Source organism: Eschrichtius robustus, chromosome 7, assembly GCF_028021215.1.
Source record: "Eschrichtius robustus isolate mEscRob2 chromosome 7, mEscRob2.pri, whole genome shotgun sequence".
In the NCBI taxonomy this organism is placed as follows: domain Eukaryota; kingdom Metazoa; phylum Chordata; class Mammalia; order Artiodactyla; family Eschrichtiidae; genus Eschrichtius; species Eschrichtius robustus.
Window position 1 is genome coordinate 84,027,800 of NC_090830.1, and position 26,259 is coordinate 84,054,058.

At 41.8% G+C, this 26,259-nt stretch overlaps 1 protein-coding gene across 3 annotated transcripts; it reads left to right on the forward strand.

The window, feature by feature from the left end:
* The first annotated feature begins 155 nt into the window (after positions 1-155).
* On the forward strand, positions 156-8,863 carry DYDC2 (DPY30 domain containing 2). 3 transcript variants are annotated; one of them, XM_068548897.1, is made up of 6 exons: positions 225-244; positions 4,295-4,323; positions 4,749-4,895; positions 5,014-5,208; positions 5,550-5,675; positions 8,603-8,863. In XM_068548897.1, the coding sequence occupies exons 4-6, from the start codon at positions 5,062-5,064 to the stop codon at positions 8,861-8,863; spliced, it is 534 nt and encodes a 177-aa protein (XP_068404998.1). In that variant the 5' UTR covers positions 225-244; positions 4,295-4,323; positions 4,749-4,895; positions 5,014-5,061. The 3 variants fall into 3 exon arrangements, with proteins under 3 accessions (XP_068404997.1, XP_068404998.1, XP_068404996.1); XM_068548895.1 differs by having other exon boundaries at positions 5,061-5,208; XM_068548896.1 differs by lacking the exon at positions 4,295-4,323 and having other exon boundaries at positions 156-244; positions 4,729-4,895; positions 5,061-5,208.
* Positions 8,864-26,259: the final 17,396 nt, after the last annotated feature.

Consider the following 26,259-nt stretch of genomic DNA (forward strand, 5'->3'; position numbering starts at 1 on the left):
AGACTACCTGTAGGTGAAGTCCCACAGCCTTACGCCAGAGGAGGCTAGCTACCTGAGCGGCCTGGTATTTTCCTAACTTAGCACCTTTGCATTTGCTGGTGATTTCTGCTTAGTTCCTGTCCACTGAAAAAAATCGCACATCTGAGAGCTGTGAGTTCAGTTTTATTTGGGGACTTAGCTGAGGACTCTAGCCCTGGAGACAGCTGCTCTGACAACTCTGAGAAACTGCTTCTGCTTGGAAGAGGTAAGGGGGGAGGTCAGCATATATGTGATTTTTGGAGAAGGGATACCTGCAATCAAACACATATCTAGGTAAAAGGTCACTGCTAGCCACCAGGCACAGATAGCTTAATTATTTTAGTGCTTTTCTAAGTATGGGAAGATGCAAGAAATTGGGTTTATAAAATTTCCTCTTGAAAATTTCTACTTGAAGTTCTGTTCTGTCAATTTTCCCGGAGAGCAGAGTTCCACATTCCTGATCTCCACCCTGAACTCCTTCCAGGGTGTGTTAGTGACTCAACAACTGCAGTGGCTAATGACTCAAGCCTAGTATAGCCAGCTGGCTGGGGACGTTCTTTAGTTGGCATTCCTTTCAGAACAAGCACAGGTACCCCCACCTCCAGGAAGCCTTTTAACCTTTGCCATTTGCAGTCTTCCCTGGGCTAGTGGTTTGTGCACAGTCCTCAGCTAGCATTTCCCATGGTCTGTTTCAATTTATGTGGGGCAGTGCTGGGCAGGAGATGCCTCATTAACTATTAGTTGAGGAAATTAGTAAGTGCCAGCGTGGGCACTGACAAATGGAAGGGAGCATGAGCTCTTGCCTGGGCCCGCAAGCATCAGAGCCCTCACTGCTTAAGTCAAGAAATATTTGCTGAGCAAATACTGAGTGCCCAGCACTAAGGATGTGGTGGGAACAAAGACAATCCCTATACTTAGCGCCCCGCTTACTGAATGCAAGGCCATGAGCAAGGAGGTCCAGTATAAGCAGACCCTCAGAGGAACCCTGGGAAACTGAAAAATAGCCCCTTCCTCACTGGTGAGTGTGGCCTGATTTGGCGGGGAGTGGGCTATAAAATGCATCCCTTTGGCTCCTCCCTTTCCAGGCTTCACATGGTGGCTCTTTTTTTCTGGCTCTGCTGTTTTCACATCAAGTCTTAGTGACGGTCAGGTCAGTGTATTTTGTTGAGACCATTGTTGAAAATGTGCAGATGCTTTCTCCAGAAGGGGTTTGCCACACCTACTGCAGAGTGGCCGCCACCAAGGACCAGGCAGTGAAGAGGCTTCCTGGGAATGCAGAGTTGGTGATTCCACCCTCTGGGAAGGGTAGTTCTACTGCGATAAAGGCAGAGGACATCTGTAACTGTGTGTCACCTGGGGATTTTGTTAAAATGCAGACTCTCAATCTGTAAGTCTGGGGTGGGACCTGAGAATCTGCATTTCAACAACCTCCAGGTGAAGCAGTGCCGCTGACAGTGGACCACACTTTGAGTAGAAGGGGTGTGGAAGATAGTTTATTCAGGTGCATTGGTTCAGGTGGGCCACAGATTGGCAGAAGGAGCCACCACACATCCCATCCCCACCCTCCACCATTACCCCAAACTTAGTGACTTTAAACACACATTTATTATCTTACAGTTTTTGAAGTTTGAAATCGAAGATGAATCTTACAGGGCTAAAACCAAAGTATCGGCAGGGCTGGCTCCTTCTGGAGGCTTTAGGAGACAATCTATTTCCTTGCCTATTCCATCTTCTAGAGGCTACCCACACTCCTTGGCTCATGGCCCTGAATCACATCACCTTTTCTCCCCCTGCTTCCATCACCACATCTCCTTCTACCCTGTCTGACTTTACTGTGTCCCTCTTATAAAGACCCTTGGATTACATTGTGCCTACCTGGATAATCCAGTAAAATTTCCCCCAAGCAAAATGCTTAATTTAATCACATCTGCAAAGTCCCCTTTGCCATATAAGGTTAACATATTTCATAGATTCCAAGTATTAGGATGTGGACACTTTGGAAAGTCATTATTCAGCCCTACCACACTGTATTTTCTAAGGACAAGGACATTTTCTTACTCATATTTCAATTACCAAAACCAGGAATTTTAACCCTGATACAATTCTATTATGTAATCTACAATTCACATTCAGTTTTTCCAACAACGTCCTTTACAGAATTCTATTTTCTGTTCCAGATCCAACCCAGGATCATGTGTTGCATGTAGTTGTGATGGCTGTTTAGGCTCCTTTGATCTGGACTGGGGCCTCATCTTTTGTTTGTTTGTTTGTTTTTTATATATTTTGGCCGCACCGCACAGCTTGCAGATCTCAGTTCCCCGACCAGGGATCAAACCCAGGCCACAGCAGGGACAGCACAGCACCGAATACTAACCACTAGGCCACCAGGGAACTCCTGGCCTCATCTTCTTTTGTCTTTCATGATCTTGACATTTTTAAGAGTACAGGCCAGTTGTAGACTGTCTCTCAATTTGGCTTTGTTTGATGTTTCCTCAATCAGATTCTAGTTTTGCATTTGGAGCAGGAATCTACAGAAATGTATTATGTCCTACTAAGAAGTGCATCGCATCAGGAGACACGATGTTATTTTGTCCCTTTATTGGTGATGTTTACTTTGATCAATTGGTTAACGTTGTGTCGGCCAGGTTTCACCACTGTAAAGTTTCTATGTTTACTTTGGAATTAATCCATAATTTGTGGGGAGAAACTTTGAGAATATATATAAATATCCTATTCCTTGTCAAATATTCACCAAGTTTTAGTGCTTGTTGATAGCTGCTTCAGTTATACTGTGATGGTTTCAAAATGTTTCTTTAACTCCATTATTCTTTCCACATTTATTAGTTGGCATTCTACTTTAAGAAAGAACTTACCTGCTCTCCCATTCACTTGTTTATTCCTACATGGACTCATGGATTCTTATTTTACTCAATTGGTTATAATCCATTACAGTCATTATTAATTTTGGAGGCCAAATTGCCCCAGATTTGGCTAGTAGCAGCCCCTTCAAGCTGGCTCCTGTGTCCCCAACCATTTTATTTTTTAGCATTTCCTTTCTGGGACAACAAAACTTTCCAGGGTTATTAGACATTTCCTGCCCTGATCTTGGAATTAGTCATTTCTCCAAGGAACCTTGATTCTTTTTAAGTGGTGAAGCCTATTTAAAAGCAAATTCTAATGGAATATTACTCAGCCATAAAAAGAATGAAATTGAGTTATTTGCAGTGAGGTGGATGGACCTAGAGACTGTCACACAGAGTGAAGTTAAGTCAGAAAGAGAAAAACAAATACTATATGCTAACACACATGTATGGAATCTAAAAAAAAAAAGGTTCTGAAGAACCTAGGGGCAGGACAGGAATAAAGACGCAGATGTAGAGGATGGACTTGAGGACATGGGGAGGGGGAAGGGTAAGCTGGGACAAAGAGAGTGGTAGTGTATATATGGACATATATACACTACCAAGTGTAAAATAGATAGCTAGTGGGAAGCAGCCACATAGCACAGGGAGATCAGCTCGGTGCTTTGTGAGCACCTGGAGGGGTGGGAGGGAGACGCAAGAGGGAGGAGATATGGGGATATATGTATATGTATAGCTGATTCACTTTGTTATAAAGCAGAAACTAACACACCATTGTAAAGCAATTATACTCCAATAAAGATGTTAAAAATAAATAAATAAAAGCAAATTCTGTGGGGAAGGGATGGATTGGGAGTTTGGGGTTAGCAGAACTATATTCGATATCCTGTGATAAACCATAATGGAAAAGAACATAAAGAAGAATACATATATACGTATAACTGAATCACTTTGCCATACATCAGAGATTAACACAACATTGTAAATCAACTATGCCTCAATTTTTTTAAAAAAGCAAATTCTGTGTGTTCATTGCTACTGAGGTGTTTTTGCTTCTAGGCGTTTGCAGTGGAAAGAGCTGGGAATTTTTTTTTCTGTATTCGTATCTATCTATCTACTTATCTTTCCCTTCTTAAACTGAAAAATGCCTCCAGAAAATGTTAGGAATTGATCTAAGCCTTTATTGTTCACTTTATTATTAGCTCTTTTGGAGTTAAAATCTGTCAGCTTCAGGAACATAGAGATGTTCAGGAATAGGCTAGGTCCTAGGCCATTTCATGTCGCAATCTTCCACTGTAACAGCTAATATTTATTAAACATTTACTACGCGCCAGGCTATGTGCTTCACATGTATTCATTATCTCTTTTAATCCTCACAATTATGAGACACATATTTTTGTTATTCTGTTCCACAGATCAGGAAACTGAGGCTCAGAGAGACTTAGTAAGTTGCTGAAGATCACACAGCTAATAAAAAGCAGAGCCAGGACTGGAACTTGGTCTGTCTGATCTCAAATTCTACATTCCTACTGCTACACTACACATCCACTCCTAACTTATGGTTTAACTCAGGCTTCGTTCCCTCCAATTCTTGACATCTGATTAAGAGTAAATCCAGGGGCTCAACTCAACCTAAAGAAGTTTCTTGCTTAAGCAATAGAAAATGGAATATTTTCTAGCTACAGTGCTGGGCATTCTCCCTCCCTCTCCTCCTCAGGGCTTCTCGGTGGTCCATTGTGAAATAGATAAGCCTGTCTTATCTACGTCACAGATGACTGTAGCTCCCAACCTCACAATAGTGCAGCTTGCTGGGTGCTCAGAGCCCCTCCTGGGCCCTCTGCCTGCTCAGTTATTTCCTCCCTACTCAAGGGTAGAGTCATGTAGTGGAGGCCTTAGCCACTTTTAAGCACCAATCCATCAAGCTCCTCTCAAGCCTGATGCGCCCCGGGACCTATTTACTGACCTTGGAGAGCTGGAGAGCTTTAGAAAAAAGTCCATTTGAATTAAGAGCTATTGGTAAGTACCTATGTATTTATTGGTTCTTTTGGGAAAGATGGGCTCCAGAAACATCTCATATTTGTCCTGAAATGAATCTGCGTTGGTTAGAGTGTGTCTATTTTTTATGTCCAATTAGATTTGTAAAATAGTGTGACCCTGTTTGACGTTTTCCAAACCCACCAGGATGGAAACCGAATACCTGAAGAGGTGCTTTGGAAATTGCCTGGCCCAGGCACTGGCAGAGGTGGCAAAGGTTCAGCCCAGTGACCCCATAGAGTACCTGGCTCACTGGCTTTATCATCACAAGAAAACGGTGATAGCAAAAGAAAAGGTGTGTGTGTGCACTGGGTTGACTTGGGGAGGGCTTTCAGCTTTCCCAGAGGAATTTGAAATCCAAGGCACCACTCTGGAGCTGGCCTGGGGAGTGTCATGGTTTATTCCACTTTTGAGGATGGCTTAGGCCCAGATATCCCTGAAGTATAGGGAGTCTGGGGGCTGAAGAGAGAATCCAACTCAGAGAAGTTGTGGGGTTGGTGGGTTTGGAGATACTAGCAGGTTGAAGCTGGTTAGTTACAGGAGCAAAGTCAGGAGGCCTGAAGGGCCCGGGGCCTGTGCTGGGAGGGTCCCTGCTTCCGAGGACTGACCTTATGCCACTCTGTCATATCGCCCCAGGATAGGCAAGAGAAGGTCCAGCTGCAGGAAGAATATGAAAATAGCCTCAAAGAAACCAGAGTGACAGAAACGCTGATGCAAGAAGAGTGTGAGATTCAACAGAAGTGTGAAAAGTGTCATCCCGTGGTGGGTACCAGAAAATCTGCAAGACAGCTCAACCACAGTGCAAAGTGCACTGAGGCTCCCAAAGCCCACTTTTCCCTCCATATTCATATGTTTGTATGTAAATCAATCTTATTGACAATCCTTGTCAATAAAATCCTTGTAATGAACAAAGAAAATGCTTAAAGGCAATTCCATTTTCGATGTCAGGGAATAAATTACATGTTACTGGTTTAAAAAATCAGATTTTAAGAAAAATCTAATGTGTCACTTGGAACAAATATATTTCCATACAAGATCCTTTGAATCCTTTTCAAAAATTACTCAATATTTCTCAGAAACCAAATATGGTTTCTAGTAGATACTTCAGGTATATTATTTAATTTATTATATACTATTTACTTAAGTATTTAATTTAATATATGCTATTTATTTATATATCAAGCCACAGATGTCTCCTCTGTGTTGCTCTAATAGCGGTCATGAATTATTAACTTAGAATAGTTGGAAACAACTGTGTATTCATTTGTCTGACAAGCATATCTTTTATCCCGCACAATTTTTGCCACAGTCTTCTGAAAAACACCTTGTGTCATTTTGTGCTTTCTGCAAAGTGCATGACACCTGGAGAGTGAATTCACTTATTGAACTTGATATCTGGCATCTTTTTAACTATCTGTCCTGTGCATGAAAATCTTTAATGTCGTCCTATGCAATTTACTAGCTTTTGCTAGTTTCAAAGCCAACTTTGGTGAAGACATGAAAATATTAAGCTTATGTACATTTATATCAATATTCTCAGATTTTCTCATAATTAATAGATTTATATTTTTAAGTCTGGATGTTTTATAAATAAATCAAAAGAAAGATAGTTTCCTACTACAGTCTGAAAACAGTAGTTGAAGGAACTCTCCCTCAGGAACAGTTCATTCTTGGAACAGTTGTTGGGAGATGATAGACTTGAGATCATTAAGCAAAAGTTGTCGTCGTCACCTTGCTGCCCACTCTAATCCTTTCCTAACACCATGCTTCACTGTTAATAGAAATATAAATATATAAGGCAGGGAAAGACTCCCAAAACTCTACCCTGGTTTTATGATGCCTTTGTTAAAGAACACCTTGCTCACATCAACGTTTTGAATTGTCCCTTTGTGTTACACTCAGGAGGTTTTATACCCTGAAGCAGTATTTCTTAGCAAGATTCGGATGAGTAAAAGGTTTGTTCTTCTTTTGCCAAGTGTGAGACAATCGGCGATTGTAAGGGAAGATGGGAAATGAGAGCCAGCCTGATGCCTGCACTATGTGCAAGTTCTCAGCTTTAGGAAAGAGTTCATGTGCAAATTGTGGTTATGGAAATCGATTCCCTTTGTTAGAAGGAAATAGAGAAAACCCGACAGTGATGTAAAACAAAGCTTATTGCTTATGTGGCAAGGGGGAGCCACATCATCCAAGTGCAAGTTGCTCTCCTAGTATAAACTGAAAGAGCTAGATAAAGGGCGAAGAGGTGGAGGTACATCAAATAAGATGAGATTCTAAGTTCTGGTTTCTTGTTGGCTCAAGGTGAATAGCAAATTTTTCCTTGCTACTGTCATCTTTAGATTTCATCACCAGAGCTGTAAAACTTATCTGAAATAGGCCCAGGATAGGTTGCACAGGATTTCAGCAGGCCTGCTTATTTAGCTGATGGGCTTTTACGCCTATACTAAAAGCTTTGCAAGATTTTCCTTAATATCTTAAAACCATCATTGCTTTTAGTACCCCAGATTGAATACTGCTGGTCCAGTGGATGTGTCAAAAGGGGAGTAGAAACAGAGCACTATGTGTGGTAGAGATCATACCTAATTATGGGAATCAAGAAGAGACTCACAGAGGAGATAACATTTGAGTCAGACCTAGAAGAAAGCTGGCAAAAGTTGCCCTTGTATTGATTTCTCTTCATTAAGCAGAGGCAGCTTTGAGTAAGTAAACCATTATTCTGTTTCTAAGTCTGAAAGCAATCCCTGTGATATAAAGATCTGAGCCATACAGATGTTTTAGAAATAAGTTTTTATGGAAACAATACACAGATTTGCTGCATAGATTCATAACACTTTGGAGTTAGAAGGTCTTAAAGATCATGTGGGCAAGTACTCCACAGAGCTCGCTGCAGTGCCCCACAGGGTCCACTGTTGAGTGGACAATGGACAAAGATGGGGGTAGAGATGGCCAATAGAGCTCAAGCTCCAAGCTTCCTACCTCACCAGGGACTGCAATTACATGGACGCTTGATATCATCTCATAGGTCACTGAGACTGCATTCATTTTTTCCATCTTTTTTCCTCTGTGCTTCAGTTTGGATAATTTCCATTGATCTGTCTTCAAGTTAACTGATCCGTTCTCCTGCAATGTCCAATCCTATTTAGGAATTCAATGAATTTTTTTCATTTCAGATATTTTCTCAATTCTAGAATTTCTATCTGGTTCCTTTCTATAATTTCCATTTTCTCTGCTGATATACCCTATCTTTTCACTCATTATGGCCATTTTTCTCCTTTCAATTTTAAAAAATATTTATAATCACTGTTTTACATTCTTGTCTGCCAGTCTCATCATCTTTGTCATTTTGAGGTCTCTTTCTATTAAATACTTTTTCTCTAGATTATGGTTCACATTTTCCTACTTCTTCACATGTCTAGAAATTATTACCTGTATGCTAAACATTGTAGATGATACTTTATAGGGCATCTAGATTGTGTAGCTTTCCTTTAAAAGGTGTTGAATTTTGTTCTGTCAGGCAGTTAAATTATTGGTGAATTATCTTGATCCAATCAGATTTGTTTTATGCTTTGCTGGATTAGGTCTTTTTCAGTTTTGTTCAGTCTTGGGCATGAAAATGGCAATATTGTATTCTTGCCATGCCCAGTATGTTTAGTCTCTGCTAATGACTTTTTTCTCTTCTGTTTTCTATTTAGCCACTGATACCTGTAGCGAGTTCCACAAAGAAGACCATGTTTATGCAGGAGAACACAAAACCCCTTGAGAAGGAAGCCTTGAAGCAGGAATCCCTGCCAGGAACTTCCAGTATGATTCCAGGAATGCCTCAACAGATTCATTCTTCAGAGCCATCTGTCCAGGTTGACTGGAACATTGAAACTCCACAAGACATAAATTACCAGGCTTTTCAGCATGAAATTGCTCCTGAAATGCATCCTGGCTCCAAATCTCCTCCCTAGGTTATAGAAGGTGGATGATTCTAATTATGCTTCTCTCAAAGCTGCAAGCTGAGAAGATGGCCAGCTAGAAGAGCTCTTACTTGAAGATGATTAACTATGTGGATTAAACCAAGATATGAGAGGCTGTGGAAGGAGGTGTCTGCAGGGACTCTCCAGCCCAAGACCTGTCCTGATAGCCATGAAAACCCCTTAATCATGTGAAGATTTGAACTACTTATAGGATAAAATAACTCATAATAAGGATTTAAAATAAGTAACCAGGGCCTCCCTGGTGGCGCAGTGGTTAAGAATCCGCCTGCCAATGCGGGGGACACGGGTTCGAGCCCTGGTCCAGGAAGATCCCACATGCCATGGAGCAACTAAGCCTGTGCACCACAACTACTGAGCCTGTGCTCTAGGGCCTGTGTGCCACAACTTCGAGCCTGCGCTCTGGAGCCCACAAGCCACATCTACTGAGCCCACGTGCCAGAGCTACTGAAGCCCGTGTGCAAGAGCCCATGCTCTGCAACAAGAGAAGCCACAACAATGAGAAGCCCGCGCACCGCAACGAAGAGTAGCTCCCATTTGCCACAACTAGAGAAAGCCCGTGCGCAGCAACGAAGACCCAACACAACCTAAATAAATAAATAAAATACACTTATAGAAAAAAAAAAATAAGTAACCAAACTGATGAGACTTTTTCCTTTTGTTTTATCATTTTTTTGGAGACTAGACAGTGAAAACACATCCATCTCATGTGTTCATATCTTAACTTTAGCTGAATTTTGCAATCCGGCCTCTTGGAGTGTTTACACATGTCCTTATTTTTGAAACAGCTCCAATGACAGTAAAAGTTAAAAGTTTGACATTTTTTTCAATTATTTTCTATCTGTATTCATTCAAATATCATCTATATGCTGATGACTTGAGATTTATATCTTTAATCAAGATTTCCTTGAACTTGACTGCCTGTTTGACTTTTCTACTTGGATAACCAATGGACATCTCAAACCTAACTACAGTTGACGCTTGAACAACACAGGGCTTAATCCACATATAACTTATAGTTGGCCATCCATACCCAAGGTTCCTCCATACCCTCGGATTCAACCAACCACTGACTGTATAGTAGTGTAGTATTTACTATTGAAAAATACCCGCATATAAATGGACCTGTGCAGTTTGAACCCATGTTGCTCAAGGGTCAACTGCAATCCAAATGGAATCCCTTATATCCTCCCTGAATCAGTTTCTACCATTTTTAAAAATTTGCTCAGTCAAAACTCGTGGTGCCATCCTTGGCTCTACTCTTTTTTTGTTAGCCCTAAATCTGGTCTGTTGGCTTTCCATTTAAAATAAAGACAGAATTCACCCACTTGAATGCCTAAGCCACAATCATCTTTTGCCTAAATTATTACAACAGCCTGTTAACTGAACTCCCTTCTTCTGCCCTTGACCTTTCTAGTCTATCCTCAACTTTAAAGTCAGGATGATCTTGGTAAAACATTAAGTCAGATCATGTCTAATGAGCAGCTTCCCATCTCAGTCACAGAAACATTTAAGGCCCCTACCATGACCTACCAGACTATAAGAGTGATTCCCCACCACCTTTTTACTCTCTGTATTGTTCTCTCCATGCCAGCTAGCCAACCTCCTGTTCTTCAAACATGCCAGACATGGTTCAATCTCAGAACTTTTGCTTTCTCTTCTCTCCACTTGGAAAGCTCCCATCTCCCCACACCCCTGGATTTCTGCAGATTCTCTTGTGGAATTAAAGAAACCTCAGCCAAAGTTGGAGTTGGGACAGGACTGTAGGGGGAGCTCTCATGCCCCTCCATGCATCACCAATTGCTCCAAGTAGGAAGAGACAAAATTTGCCCACATCTCCAACTGAAGTGCCTCTACTTAACTATCCAGCAGGGGGAATAAAACTTCTCTCCACCCAGTGGCAGCCCAGCCAGTAAGAGACTGTAGTAGCACAACCAATGAGAAGCCTCCATACTTTGGACTCCCCGCTTCCTCCAATGGACTCTTTGATTATCACAGCCCCTCCCAATTCCCTCCTTTTCTCTATAAAAGCAAGTTCCCTTTCCTTCTTCTCTGGAATTGCTTATGATCTGAATTGCAATTCCTCTGCTATTCCCTAATAAATACTGTTTCTGGTAAAATAACTGTCTATTCTGTTATTAAAGTTGACACTCTCTTCATTTAGATCTTCACTCAAAAGTTGCCTTTTCAATGAGGCCTTTTCAGCCATCCTATCTACATTTCCTATATATACATCCTATTTGTACTGCAACCCACAACATTTCATGCCCTCTTCCCTGTCAGTCCCCCTCAGGAGAATGTGAGCTCCATGAGGGCAGGGATTTTGTCTGTTTACTTTGGTGTCTCCAGCACCTAAAAGAGTGTCCAGTGCACAAGAAGTGGCCAGTAAATATTTGCTGAATAAGTAAATGAATGAACTTATATAAGGGCTCGCAACTCATAGCAGACATGTGAAAATGACGAGCTAGCCAGTTTTGATTGGCACAAGGGTTAGGTTGCAATTCCAGACCCCTGACCCATTCCACTAGCTCAGGATTGGCTACATAATATGCAGGGCCCAATGCGAAATGAAAATGTGGGCTGCCTCGATCAGAATTATGTGCTTCAAGATGATGACAGCAGAGCATTAAACCAAGTGTGCAGCCTTTCCAAATTCAGATCCTGTGTGACTGTACAGGTTGCATGCTCATGAAGTTGGCCCTGCTGCAGCAAGCGCTGCCGCCCACATGGAATATCTATGACAAGGGCTTGTCTTCCCCAACCATATGTTTAGGCCTTAGGATGGGCAGATCAAGTATATCAAAGATCTCACTACTACCCTCTTCAGGGTGAAATCTCCCCCAGCCTTCCCCCACACTCACACACATAAATCAATCCAAGGCTGCCACATGCAGTACCCCACACGTGCCAAGCTTAAGGGAAGCGCTCAGAACTTTGGAATGCACATCCCCTCTGTCTCATGGGTGTGGATGGCTAGCCCACGTCTCTCCTGAGATGGAAATGCGCTCTCCTCAGAAACTGGTGCTTATAATTAATCAGAACTCTTGGAGCCTGTGGAAAACCATACAGTCATGCTGACAATCAGAAAGAATAAACAATAAGTGTAAAAACAGCACTCTCAAGCCTTAATGTGCATACAAATCACCTGGGGAGCTTGTTAAATGTCGCTGATTCTGATTTACTAGATTCAGGGGGGATCTGAGACTCTGCATTTCCAACAGTTTTCTCCACCATGCCCAAGCCGTCTGTCCAAAGACCACACTTAGAGTAGTCAAATGCTAGAGCAGACTCTCACAGCCTTAGCACTACTGACATTTTGGACATTCTTTGTTGTAATGAGCTGTTTTGTATGTTGTAAGATGTTAGTAGCATTCAGGATGCTACTAGAGAAATGCAAATCAAAACTACAATGAGGTATTACTTCACACTGGTCAGAATGGCCATTATCAAAAAGTCTACAAATAATAAATGCTGGAGAGGGTGTGGAGAAAAAGGAAACCTCCTACACTGTTGGTGGGAATGTAAATTGGTGCAGTCACTATGGAGAACAGTAGGAAGGTTCCTTAAAAAACTAAAAATAGAGTTACCATATGATCCAGCAATTCCATTCCTGGGCGTACATCCAGAAAAGATGAAAACTGTAATTTGAAAAGATACATGCACCCCAGTGTTCATAGCAGCACTATTTATAATAGCCAAGACATGGAAGCAACCTAAATGTCCAATGACAGATGAATGGATAAAGAAGATGTGGTGTATATATATGTATACACACACACACACACACACACACACACACACAATGGAATATTACTCAGCCATAAAAAAGAATGAAATAATGCCATTTGCAGCAACATGGATGGACCAAGAGATTAAGTGAAGTTAAGTCAGATAGAGAAAGACAAATATCAGATGATATCACTTATATGTGGAATCTAAAATATGACCCAGGGGCTTCCATGGTGGCACAGCGGTTAAGAATCCGCCTGCCAACGCAGGGGACATGGGTTCAAGCCATGGTCTGGGAAGATCCCACATGCCACAGAGCAACTAAGCCTGTGTGCCACAACTACTGAGCCCACATGCCACAACTACTGAGCCCACGTTCCACAACTACTGAAGCCCATGCACCTAGAGCCGTGTTCTGCAACAAGAGAAGCCACTGCAATGAGAAGCCCGTGCACCACAACGAAGAGTAGCCCCCGCTCACCGCAACTAGAGAAAGCCCGCGTGCAGCAACTAAGACCCAATGCAGCCAAAATTAATAAATAAAATAACTAAATTTAAAAAATAAAAAATAAAGAAAAATAAATAAAATATGACCCAAATGAACTTATTTATGAAACATAAACAGACTCACAGACATAGAAAACAAACTTACAGTTACCAAAAGGGAAAGTGGTGGGAGGGATAAATTAAGAGCTTGGGATTAACAGATACACACTACTATATATAAAATAGATAAACAACAAGGTCCTACTGTATAGCACAGGGACCTATATTCAATATCTTATAATAACCTATAATGCAAAAGAATCAGATATATATATATATACATATATATATATTTGAATCACTTTGCTGCACAGAAACTAATACAACATTGTAAATCAACTACACTTCAATTAAAAAAAAAAAAAAGATGCCAGTAGTACACACACATATACCCCAGTTTAAAAATCAAAAATGTCCCCAGATACTGACAAATGTCCCCTGGGGGTAGGGTGACCCATGATCCCAGTTTACCCGGGACTGGAAGTTTTCCTAGAACACAGACTTTCAGTGCTAAAGTCAGGAAAGACCTAGGCAAACTTGGACTGTTGGTCACCCCACCTGGGAGACAAAATTGCCTCCATTTGAGAACCACTGTGCTAGAGGAAAGTGAAATCTTCCAACGCAGGTTACAGTAGCCATTTTCTTTTATAAAAAATGGGGGAGGGGCTTCCCTGGTGGCGCAGTGGTTGAGAATCTGCCTGCCAATGCAGGGGACACGGGTTCGAGCCCTGGTCTGGGAAGATCCCACATGCCACGGAGCAGCTGGGCCCGTGAGCCACAACTACTGAGCCTGCGCGTCTGGAGCCTGTGCTCCGCAACAAGAGAGGCCGCGATGGTGAGAGGCCCGCGCACCGCGATGAAGAGCGGCCCCCGCTTGCCGCAACTAGAGAAAGCCCTGGCACAGAAACGAAGACCCAACACAGCCATAAATAAATAAATAAAATTTTTTTTAAAATGGGGGAAGCAGGGGAATTCCCTGGCAGTCCAGTGGTTATGACTGGGCGCTTTCACTGCCAAGGGCCCAGGTTCAATCCCTGGTCAGGGAAGTAAGATCCCACAAGCTGTGCCATGTGGCCAAAAAAAAAAAAAAAAAAAGGTGGAGTGGGGTTGGGAGGAACAAACCATTCATGGGCAAAGAAATGTGAAATACTATAATTTGTATAATTGATTCCTCATTTACTTCAGGTAGTTCCTGTGGTAATGAAAAGGCAACGTGTTTTTCTTTTTTTTCTACCTGAGATGCAAGAACATTTTATTTTTTTATAAAAAATGTAGGGCTTCCCTGGTGGTGCAGTGGTTAGGAACCCACCTGCCAGTGCAGGGGACATGGGTTCTAGCCCTGGTCTGGGAAGATCCCACATGCTGCAGAGCAACTAAGCCCGTGCGCCACAACTTCGAGCCTGTGCTCTGGAGCCCACGAGCCACAACTACTGAGCCCACGTGCCACAACTACTGAAGGCTGTGCACCTGGAGCCCATGCTCCGCAACAAGAGAAGCCACGGCAATGAGAAGCCCGTGCACCACAATGAAGAGTAGTCCCCGCTCACCATGACTAGAGAAAACCCGCGTGCAGCAACAAAGACCCAAGGCAGCCAAAAATAAAATAAATAAATAAATTTATTAAAAAAAGAAAAAAGAATTGCCTCCTTCTAAAATAAAAACAAAAATAAATAAATAAGTGTAAAAATGATTAGACCTACTGGTTCCTAGTGAAAAAGTATTAAATCCTAGGTCAGGGATGGGTTATAGGACTAGATCTCAGTTATGGGTTATAGGAAAAGGGCCTGAGGCATGGACTCAACACCTTCAGGATGTTGTGGCCACACAGCAAGAAGGTATGAAAAGGTTTATTACTCACGTAATGAGGCTTTCAGGCTTCCCAAAACAGGTTTGAAAATGGCTTAAGACAGCTAGGAAAGGAGACCGGCTTGGGGTTTGTATTGTGTTTAGGGGAGGGGCCCAGGTAGGAGCTACCATACATGGGGAGGGGCTTGTGTGGTTTGAAACTCCTGCTGTGCCAAAGTTGGGAGCACCTGAGCTTATCAGCTGGCCCGGATGATGCCAGGCACAAGGAGAAGAGAAAGAGTTGAAACCAAAAGCTGTCAGAAGTCGAACATCAAAATATGGAGCCAGGGATTTCCCTGGTGGCACAGTGGTCAAGAATCCACCTGCCAATGAAGGGAACACGGGTTCGAGCCCTGGTCCGGGAAGATCCCACATACCGCGGAGCAGCTAAACCCATGTGCCGCAAGTACTGAGCCTGCGCTCTAGAGCCCGGGAACCACAGCTACGGAAGCCCGCGAGCCTAGAGCCCGTGCTCCACAACAAGAGAAGGCACCGCAATGAGAAGCCGGCGCACCTCAACGAAGAGTAGTCTCCCGCTCGCCGCAACTGAAGAAAGCCCACGAGCAGCAACGAAGACCCAACGCAGCCAAAAAATAAATAAATAAATAAATTTACTAAAAAAAAAAAAAAAAAAAAAAAATGGAGCCAGACTCCGCTACAGAGGACAACCCTGGGAAACTTTGAGTGACCTTGACCATGTGCTGAGGTCATTGCATCTAATTTGCACCTGGTGGGAAGGCATGCAGCCAGACTTTCCAGAGTAGCTGGAAAAGGTCAAGGAATCCCACAACCCCACACAGAGCAAACAGCTTTGTAGAAGACCCAGTGGACTCCTTGGTGGATCTGCAGCACCTCAGTGGGAAGGTGAAGTCCAGGTAGCTTGTCCTCCATCTGGGAGCTGCTGTCTCCTGGGCATCACAATCTGTGTGAGGGAAGTGTAACCTTTGCCTGCTTTAAAGGATTCCATGCTTTTTTGCCTTTGTTACATTATTTGGCCCCAATTTTGGATTATATCACTGGGCGGTGATAATTTAATCAATCACTACCAATGTTCTTTACATTGACTTTTTTGTTGTTGTTTTATTACTAAAAAATTGTTACAGTGAACTTTCTTGTACACGTATCTGAGTAAATCTCCACTGATATATCTATGGATTGCTAAATCAAAAAAATTTGCATTTGGGGGGCAAAAGACAGGAATGAATAGACATTTCATCAAAGAGGATGGACACATGACAAATAAGCACATGAACATATGTTCAACATCAGTAACCATTAGGGAAATGCAAATTAAAATCACAATGATATCACTACACATATGTCATAATGGCTAAAGTTAAAAGATAATGACAATACCAAATGTCAATGGCGAGGATGAGGAGAAACCAGATCACTCATACTTTGCTGGTGGGAATGTAAAGTGATACAGTTACTCTGGAAAATAGTTTAGCAGTTTCTTATGAAACTAAGCATATAATTAATTGCCATACAACCCAGCAATTGTACTCTTGGGCACATATCCCAGAAAAATTAAAACTTATGTTTACATATAAACTTTATGTGAGTGTTTATAAAAGCTTTATTCATAATAGGCAAAAACTGGAAATAACCCAAGTGTTCTTCAGTGGGTGAATAGTTAAACCAACTGTGGTACATTCATATCATGGAATATTACTCAGCAGTAAAAAGGAGCGAAATATTGATACATGAACAACTTGGATGAATCTGAAGGAAATTATGCTAAGTGTTTTTACATGTTCTAGGAATCCACTTATATAACATTCTTGAAATGACAAAATTACAGAGATGCAGACTAGATTAGTGATTGCCAAGGCTTAGGGACAGGGGTTGGGGAAGGAGGGAGATGGATGTGGTTATAAAAGGGCAACAAGAGAAATTCTTGTGATGATAGAACTGTTTCATATTTTGATTGTGGTGATGGATACACAAAGCTACATATCTGAAAAAAATTGCTTAGAATTAAACACACACATATACAAATAAGTACAAGTAAACAGGGGAAATCTGAACCAGATTGGTAAATTGTACCAATGTCAGTATCATAGTAGTTCCATAGTTTTGCAAGATGTTACCATTTGTACATGAGATCTCTCTATATTATTTCATACAACTGCATGTAAGTCTATAATTATCTCAAAATTAAAAGTTTAAAAATTTAAAAGTTGTAAAATGCTTACCTTATGTACAGTCCATTTTCAAACATCTTCAATTATCCCCATAACGTATTTTAACTTTTATTTATTTATTATTATTTATTTTTAAAATAAACTTTTATTTTTAATTGCAATCAATTTTGCCAAGTTGTCATCTGGAAAGTCTAGACTAATTTACACTCCTACATGAAAGTGGCCATTTCTTTATACTCTTGCTACACTGAGCTAGTTTTATTTTTTTTTGGTTGTGCTGGGTCTTAGTTACAGCAGGTGGGCTCCTTAGTTGCGGCAGGTGGGCTCCTTAGTTGTGGCTCCAGGCTGAGCTAGTTATTTTACTTTTATTTTCTGCCAATCATACATGAAAAATAGTAAAGTTCTTTATGTATATTCTGGATACTAAACCCTTATCAGATATAGGTTTTGCAAATACATACTGTTATTATCCCCATTTTACCAGTGAAGAAACTGAGGCACAAAGACATTAGGTAGCCTGCCTGAGCCCGTGTGGCTAGGAGGGGGAGAGCCAGTGTTCAAATCCCAACATTTTGGTTCCAAAGGGAGGGCTTGAACTCACTCACCAGCACTGTCCTCAGAAGAGCAGGCTCAGAAACAAAGGGTTAAGGGCACTTGGCTCAGAAGCCTCGTCCTCTCCCAGCTGAGATGGCTCTACCCTGCAGTCCAGGACAGACCAAGTCATGACTGGTTACCAGACTCTCACAGGCTTTCCCGGGGCTAGCCTGGCCCAGGGGTTGAAAATGGCAAAGTGAAATGACCAAGCCCTCTCCCCTCCGACGCAGGGCAATGCTTGGAGGTCACTGCCAGGGCTTGTGCTGCCCCCTCCTGATGCACACATTCTTTCTAAAGGGAGCTGAATGCCTTCACTCAGGTTCTAGTCTTTCTCACTTCTCCCTCTAAGCTTACATTATGTGTCTCACCTCTGACCAGGCTTGCTTTGCTCTTGCTGAGCAACTGACAAGCAACTGAAGAAAGACTTTCTTATTTTCCTCACCCTCTGGCTCTTGTGGTTGGCAGCTTTCTTCACTTATCCTGTCTATCGATCAAGAGCAGCTGTGATGGACAGAAGCAGTAAGGGATTCAGTGTTGAGTGCATGGGAAACGTTCAATGACCACAGTAATGGGCCAGTGCAAGGAGAGATGACGGCATAAACAAAGGCAGGTGAACAACACCACAAAGAGCATTTCAGAGCAGGAGAAGGGCACGTGCAAAGGCACGAAGACAGGAGTGAAGACTCTCTGAAGCATAAGCAGGGTGTGTGTGAGGAACTGCCAGAGAGGCTCAGGGTGCAGGGAAAGGGCTGGATCTGAGAGGAATCTACAGTGAGTGGGAGAGAAGTCCAAAACGGCTTCCAGCTTTTATTTGTTTAGGGGGAAATTAAGGGGCTGAGTAAATTCACCCCAAAATAATGTCTGTTTTTTTTTTTTAAATTAATTTATTTATTTATTTTTGCTGTGTTGGGTCTTCGTTTCTGTGCAAGGGCTTTCTCTAGTTGCGGCGAGTGAGGGCCACTCTTCATCGTGGCGCACGGGCCTCTCACTATCGCGGCCTCTCCTGTTGCGGAGCACAGGCTCCAGACGCGCAGGCTCAGTAGTTGTGGCGCACGGGCCCAGTTGCTCCACGGCATGTGGGATCTTCCCAGACCAGGGCTCGAACACGTGTCCCCTACATTGGCAGGCAGACTCTCAACCACTGCGCCACCAGGGAAGCCCTAATGTCTGCTTTTGAAGGGACTTTAAAATCAGGGCGTCTCCCAAAGAGCTGGGGTCTAGGATGGAGCACATCTTCCCCCGAAGGGTATGTGCTCATCAGACTTTCCGTACCCTTCAAAAGGGAATATGGAAATCCCCACTTTCCACTCAAGTTCATTCCTCCACACATGTTTAAAGAAAGAAAGGGACATAGTTTAAAAGCATGATCTTCATTTTCAATAATAGTATCTGACTTATGTTGGATGTTGAATATGAGCCAGGCACTATGCTAAGTGCTTAATTGCATTACCTCATTTATGTCTCACAACACTCCACAAGTTGGATACTTGAATAATCCCCATGTTATGGATGAGGAAACAATTTAGGTTCAGAAGTTGATGGCTGGCCCAAGGTCAGAGAGCAAGGCAGTGGCACTCGGGTCTGTCTGTCAGGAGCCCACACACTTGACCGCCAGGCGGTGCTGCCTAACACTTTCTAATGAAGGAATTTTAATTCCTCTGTCCGTGGATATTTTGCTTCAAGTCAATTACAGTCTTTTTCTTACCTCTCAGATGAAATCAAATCTTCAAAGAGCTTTCAAATGATCATTGTCATCCAGATGCGTTTAAGCTCACTCATTCATATTTTATTGTCTTGATTATCAGCCAAAATTAACCAACACTCTAAACATTTAAAATCCCAAACAGGATACTTCAAAAATTCATGTTAGACCCTTTAGGGACACTGTGATAACCATATAAGTGGTAAAGTCCATCACTAAAGCTCTTCCCAGTGACAGAGTAATACCATCCAGTGAAAATATTCTTTTGAATAACTAGTAATATCATTGTTATATTTTTATGTAGATTGTAAATATTTTTCAAACGGTTGAATAATATCCTGTGGGGTGGATAAATCTCACTTTTCTATCTTTGGAAAGAGAACACGAAGAATGACTTTGGGGGAACAAATGCAAAACCTGTGATGTCACAACCAGATATTTTCAGAATTTGAGAATGAAATGGCTTAGATCAACTAAAAATGTGGTTATAAGAAGATGCTTGGGCTTCCCTGGTGGCGCAGTGGTTGGGAGTCTGCCTGCCAATGCAGGGGACGCGGGTTTGGGCCCTGGTCTGGGAGGATCCCACGTGCCGCGGAGCGACTGGGCCCGTGAGCCACAATTACTGAGCCTGCGCGTCTGGAGCCTGTGCTCCGCAACAAGAGAGGCCGCGATAGTGAGAGGCCCGCGCACCGCGGTGAAGAGTGGCCCTCGCTTGCCGCAACTAGAGAAAGCCCTTGCACAGAAACGAAGACCCAACACAGCCATAAATAAATAAAAATAAATAAATTAAAAAAAAAAAAAAGAAAAAAAGAAGATGCTTGTCAGCAAAGAAAAACTGGTGAGTGATTTTCTGGGCAGGATTAAAATTTATGATTTGTATGAAGAGAGTTCAATGCTTGCGCCAACAGTTCCTCAAGGAACAGCTCTGAACCCTGTTGCATGTCTCATATTACTAAAGGGAAAGTTCTCTGGGTCTTTCTGTGTTCATGTTTGAGTTCTATTTGTCAAGAAGAAACTTCTTCTGATGCCTTTCAACAAAAGGCAAGTCTGAACGTCACAGATGGCAGAAAGTCCCATTAAGTGTTCCCAGAAAGCAGACTTTTGGAAGCCATGGTCAGAAGTCATCCTGACACCCTAGTGTCAGGGATTTCTTGGGTCTTCCCACCTCAAAGAAATTATTAGAAAAGAAAAAAAGAAGTTGGTTGCCATTGTCGAAAAGGATGACCTCCAGGACTAAAAAGATAGCATCCAAAAATATTGTCTAAAAATATTACACCTGTAGATAAGTTTAGCTAAAGTGAAATGAAATAATCAAAAATTTCAGGAGAAATACAGTTCACGGATACCGGTTATTGGGACAAAAATTGCTCCATAAGAGGCACCAGAAAAGAAAAGTCCACATACATAATGCCAAGAAGGGAGAAACTGGTCAGGAATCATTGCCCCTAATGATGAAACACAAGTCTATTTTAAGCCAGACTGCAATAATTCCCTACAGCCCAAAAAAAGTCACCACTGGGGACATGTTCCAAGACCATAATGGGCCAGAATGAATTACCTCCAGATCATTTGTCTGAAAAACGAACTACATGGACACAACTAGCTGAGGAGAGACTTTGCAAGAATTATCACTAGGGGAGATAAATTCTGCAGATGAGCCTGGCTAAGGGAAATCCTCATGAATAATGGCCAATAGAAAGCAATTTCATGAGAAAAGTTAACCAGGGGAAAAATTCCTCAGTATTCATCACTGTCACAATCAGTGTATAAAACCAGTGTTTATGAGATGCCTCAAAAATCAGTTGCTGGCCTTAGAAAGAGAAGTTTCTACCAAGAGGATTGGCCAGAATAGATGCTCAGAAAGGTCATATAGAAAAATAATGCCCAGAGGTCAAGATGTTTAGAATAAAACCCTCAAAAGAGGCAGGATCTGAAGAATGGTTTGTTGACTCAATGAGAAATGATAAAACTAAGAAAACCTTGAGGGACTTCCCTGGTGGCGCAGTGGTTAAGAATTTGCCTGCCAATGCAGGGGACATGGGTTCGAGCCTGGTCCGGGAAGATCCCACATGCTGAGGAGCAACTAAGCCCGTGAGCCACAACTACTGAGCCAACACTCCACAACTACTGAAGCCCGCACTCCTAGAGCCCATGCTCCGCAACAAGAGAAGCCACTGCAATGAGAAACCCGTGCACTGCAACGAAGAGTAGCCCCCGCTCGCTGCAACTAGAGAAAGCCTGCACAGCAACAAAGACCCAACGCAGCCAAAAATAATTAATTAATTTAAAAAAAAAAGAAAGAAAGAAAACCTTGAAATCTGGAGATATTTAACAATTGTTTAAGGGCAAGCCCCAGGGCAGAGGTTGTTAGGGTTATTCCTCAGAACAGTCAGTAGTCAGGTTTACTGAAGAGGTTCTGCAGGGTGATATTCCTGAGAACATGCCTTGGGGCACATTAGTATTCATCACTAGATCCCTTCAACACAAAATATCAAAAGAATTATCATTGTCATGGGTAAAGCTACCAAACCAAATAAAGAACCTTAAATAAAGAACACATTTCTCAGCAAAAGTCATCACAAATAATAGTAGGTAAGTCTAGTCAAATGATGCCATCTGGAGATTAAAAAAAAAGGTTCAAGCGTATGATTAGTCAGGATAAAAATCTTGCAAGCAATTCTTTAGGAGAGGAACAAGTAATGCATACTTTGAGCCACAAAATTCTCCCCAGCAAATGCTGTCAGAAAATCTATGGAGAGGATCCAACTCAGTGAAGTTCCCTGGCAAACACTATTCAAAGGAAGAAAATCTTTAGAAAAAGGTAGCCAAGACAAAACGTCTTAGGAATTGGGAATAGTTTGGAGCAAGGCTGAGCTGACATGAGCTCACGATGCCCTATGTTTGTAGCCCATCAGAAAGAAGTGCTCTGCACATTCTCTGCTGCAGAAATGACCTCTCCTGAGGTAAACTCCATTATCTCAATTCATTTCTTTTCAGGAAAAACAGATAGCCAAGGTAAAGTAAATCCAGGCCAAGTAGTTCCACAGATGTCATCTTGTAGTGCAAACCCTGTAATCAGTGTCACCCAAGCTAAAGCTTTAGGTCTTCCTTCTGTATTCTATGACCCATTTCTGGAGAGCCATGAAGGCATGAAGATTTTCTCCACTTCAAGTTTAATTTACTTGCCTTTAGTGATTCAAAAAAAATCTGTTCAGAAGTTATCACGAGAGGTAACTCCAGACTAAGGTTAACAAAGCTGATAACAGCAAACAGAAATGAAAGTCACAGCATCAGAGAATGAGGTCAGTCAGGATGAAGTTACCCAAGGAGTGATTCCCAAAGAATTTCCTTGAAAAAGTGGTCAAGTTCCCACAGTGTTTCTTCCTTCAGAGACAAGACAGTAGCTGAGAGGGGGAGAGGTAAATATCAAGGTAAAGACGGTGAACAGACACCATGGAGGAGAGATAAAAGAATCCAGCCATACTTCATGAGGAAGTTTTATCACAAGAGACAAGTATGCTGGAGGCTGTTCATCAAAATTGAATTGCTCCTGATATCCACCAATCTGAGTCAAATTCCTTCTTGAAAGTGATTATTTTATGGGTAACTGTAACTTTCCTACTATGGTTCAGTGTTATTCCTTAGAGATAAAAGATGATGGTGAAATTATCTAAAAGGCTATTTCTTAAGAGATTATCAACCAAAAATATAACAAAATATCAGGTCTAAAGATGCATCAAGTACTTCAGAAACTCCAGAAGAAAAAGCAAATGACTGTATGGGTACCTAACGGATAAATGAGAGGAGTGTAGCTCCTTCTCTCAGTGAATAATGGAGACAAAACAAAAATAAAGAATTGATGATAAGATTGGCCAATTTCTACTTGATTTTCATCTCAAGTGAATTGTTATTTATTTGGAAAGCAAGCAGCATAACCTAAGGATTAAGAGCAAGAATTTTGGCCTCCACAAGACCTGGGTGCAAATCCACACCCTGGCACTTACTAGCTGTATGACCATGAGCAAGTTACTTAAACACTCCATGCCACATATGCCTGCCCTTCCTAAAATTAGAATTCTAATAAACTTCACCACGTAAAGTTGTTTTGGGGTTTCCATGAGGCAGTATATACAATACACAATAGCTATTGGCCATGTTTCCGCAGCCTAAACTGGCCTCTGAAAACCATTGCATTAAAAGTGATTATGCATATGTTATTTTATTGCCTTATTCCGCCTATTAGTTCAGACTCTTCCCTAGATTATTTTTGTCATCCCTAGTGATATGCCAGGTGAGCTCACGCACAATGCCATGTAATGCCTCTCCCACTCAGTGAGTTTGCTCCCCAGGCCTCTGCTCTCTGAGGAGTGGTTTGAAGGTTTCTGCCACCAAAGCAGTTGCTGCTCCCTTCCACCTCATGGCTGCTGCCGCCGCTCTGCTCACCCTCCAAGGGCTAACACAGCACCGCGTCCCCAGAGGCAGAGCCAGGGGCTGTGGGGCCTTCTGGCAGAAGTGGACCTCTGGCCGCTTTGTGCCACCCGTTTTCACCTGGTCATTGTTGCCCCCAGTCTGGAAGAATTCTCTTTGGAAATAGCTCTTCCAGCTTCTGATGGCAGCCCCTCTGCTCTCACAAAGTAAGTAAGACATGAGAAAGAGCTTTTTAATTTATCAAGCTGTATAAAGATGTGTATACAGAGTTGTTCATTAAAATAAGTTTATAAAAATGAGAAACCCGGAGCAATCAGAATGTCCACCAATAGGGAGAATGTGGTACAGTTAAATGATCATATGATTTTGGTATGTATGTGTGAATGTGTGTGTGTGTGTGTGTGTGAGAGAGAGAGAGAGAGAGACAGGTGGGAGAAATAAGAGGGGTTTGAAAGGATGCTGTAAAAAAGGGTGGATTTCTTCTCCTTATTTGAAAACTATTTTATTAGACTCAGAATCTACATGACTAAAAAGAAAGCTTATCTCCTTTTTAATATTTCTTCCTCCTGCCTAAGTAGTGCCCTTCAAGAACCCAAGGGAAGGGGAAGAGGCGAAAAGACAGACATGACTGGAGGTTGCAGGGCCCAACCTTGATAGCCCACCACCAGGGGGCAGCATCAGAGAGACAAGGGCAGGGGGGCCTGCGAGGAGCTCCACCTTTCTGAACTTTTTCAAGCCCTGCCTGCCCACCTTTCCATCTAAGGGTTTTGTTTTACATAAGTGGCCAAATGAACTCCAGAATCTTGTGTTATTCTATCCCCGGTTCCAATCTGCTTAACATCTAAACTTTTCTTAAAGATTTGAACATTTCCCAAACAACTTCACAGAACAAAAGCAAAAACACACAAACATAGACTGACAACAATTTTGAGAGCTGATTACAAAAAGAGTACTTTGATTTGGTATTTAATTTCTTGTATATTTCAGAGATAGATAGATAGATAAAAGATAGATAGTACAAAAGGCATTACTGGAATTCATCATGGAAACATTCCACTATGACTATTACGCAGCCATTAAAAGCAATAATGTAGAAAGATATGTGTTGGCATAGCAAATGTATTATCTTAGAGTGTGCATGTGTGTCTGTGCATAGAGAAATATATAGAACGATGGTCATTTAAGTGATAGGAATACTGCTGAATTTATATTTTGTTATACTTTTCTGCATCACAAACTTCTTTACAATGATCATAAATCTTTCATAAAATTAAAAAGAAAAAAAAAGAAATAAAACTATTTTCTCCATTGGGGAAATAAAATTTATTTTTTAAGAGTAAAATGTATCAATATGAACCTGAGAAGCCCAAATTTTTTTTTAAGTGTAAAATGTACATTTAAACTTGAGCTTTCACTGTGATTGCTAAATGGATGCTTAATTCCCAGTCTTTGTGTTTCCACAGAATTCTTCTAGACCAACCTCCAGATGGGACAGTAATGGAGTGAACTCTTCTGGTTACTTGCTCCAGCAGTCCTCCCTCTAGGAGGAAAATTGACCTCTCTGGTTGTTGAGATCTTTAGGTGCCTGCTAGTCTTGGGGTCACATTTCTCTGCTGGGCAGAGGGAATGTATTAAATGTCACACTGTTTGGGATTTCTTTTTCTCCCTGGTCCCTTTAACCTGTCAGTACTTGTCAGAGGCTCAGCAGGTCTTCACGCTCTTGGTTTCGGCTTCTCCACCTACAATTTGGTGGGAAAATCAGGCTTGTGGAGGGAGATGGGAGACACTACCACATTCTTCATTCAGCAGCTTACCTATCTCTCTGAACACAATCTTAAATAAACTATCGCTCCACTGAAATGCAAGGAGAACCCATTGAAACTGCTCTCTTGTCATAACACTGCCCTTCAGATTATTATTATTATTATAATGGCCTTTGCAGTTGCCATTATACATTGCTCATGAATAGTATAATGATCACTAATATAACCATCATTAGCTAAATGCTTCTAACTCTTTCCTACCAGGCATAGTCCTTCAGGGGTCTCATGCTCAAGAAGTCAGTCTCTGCTAAATAGACATTTCTCCAAAGAAGACATATAGATGGCCAATAGGCACATGAAAAGGTGCTCAACATTACTAATTATTAGAGAAATGCAAATCAAAACTACAATGAGGTATCACCTCACACTGGTCAAAATGGCCTTCATTAAAATGTCTACAAATAACAAATGCTGGAGAGGGTGTGGAGAAAAAGGAACCCTCCTACACTGTTAGTGAGAATGTAAATTGCTGCAGCCACTATGGAAAACAGTATGGAGGTTCCCCAGAAAACTACATATAGAGTTGCCATATGATCCAGAAATCCTACTCCTGGG

Bases quoted from the DNA above. Each gene is read 5' to 3' on its own strand.
- DYDC2 (XM_068548896.1), top strand. From the start codon at position 5,062: ATGGAAACCGAATACCTGAAGAGGTGCTTTGGAAATTGCCTGGCCCAG. The intron at 5,209-5,549 runs GTGTGTGTGTGC...ATATCGCCCCAG, and splicing joins CGGTGATAGCAAAAGAAAAG to GATAGGCAAGAGAAGGTCCA. The intron at 5,676-8,602 runs GTGGGTACCAGA...TTTTCTATTTAG, and splicing joins GTGAAAAGTGTCATCCCGTG to CCACTGATACCTGTAGCGAG.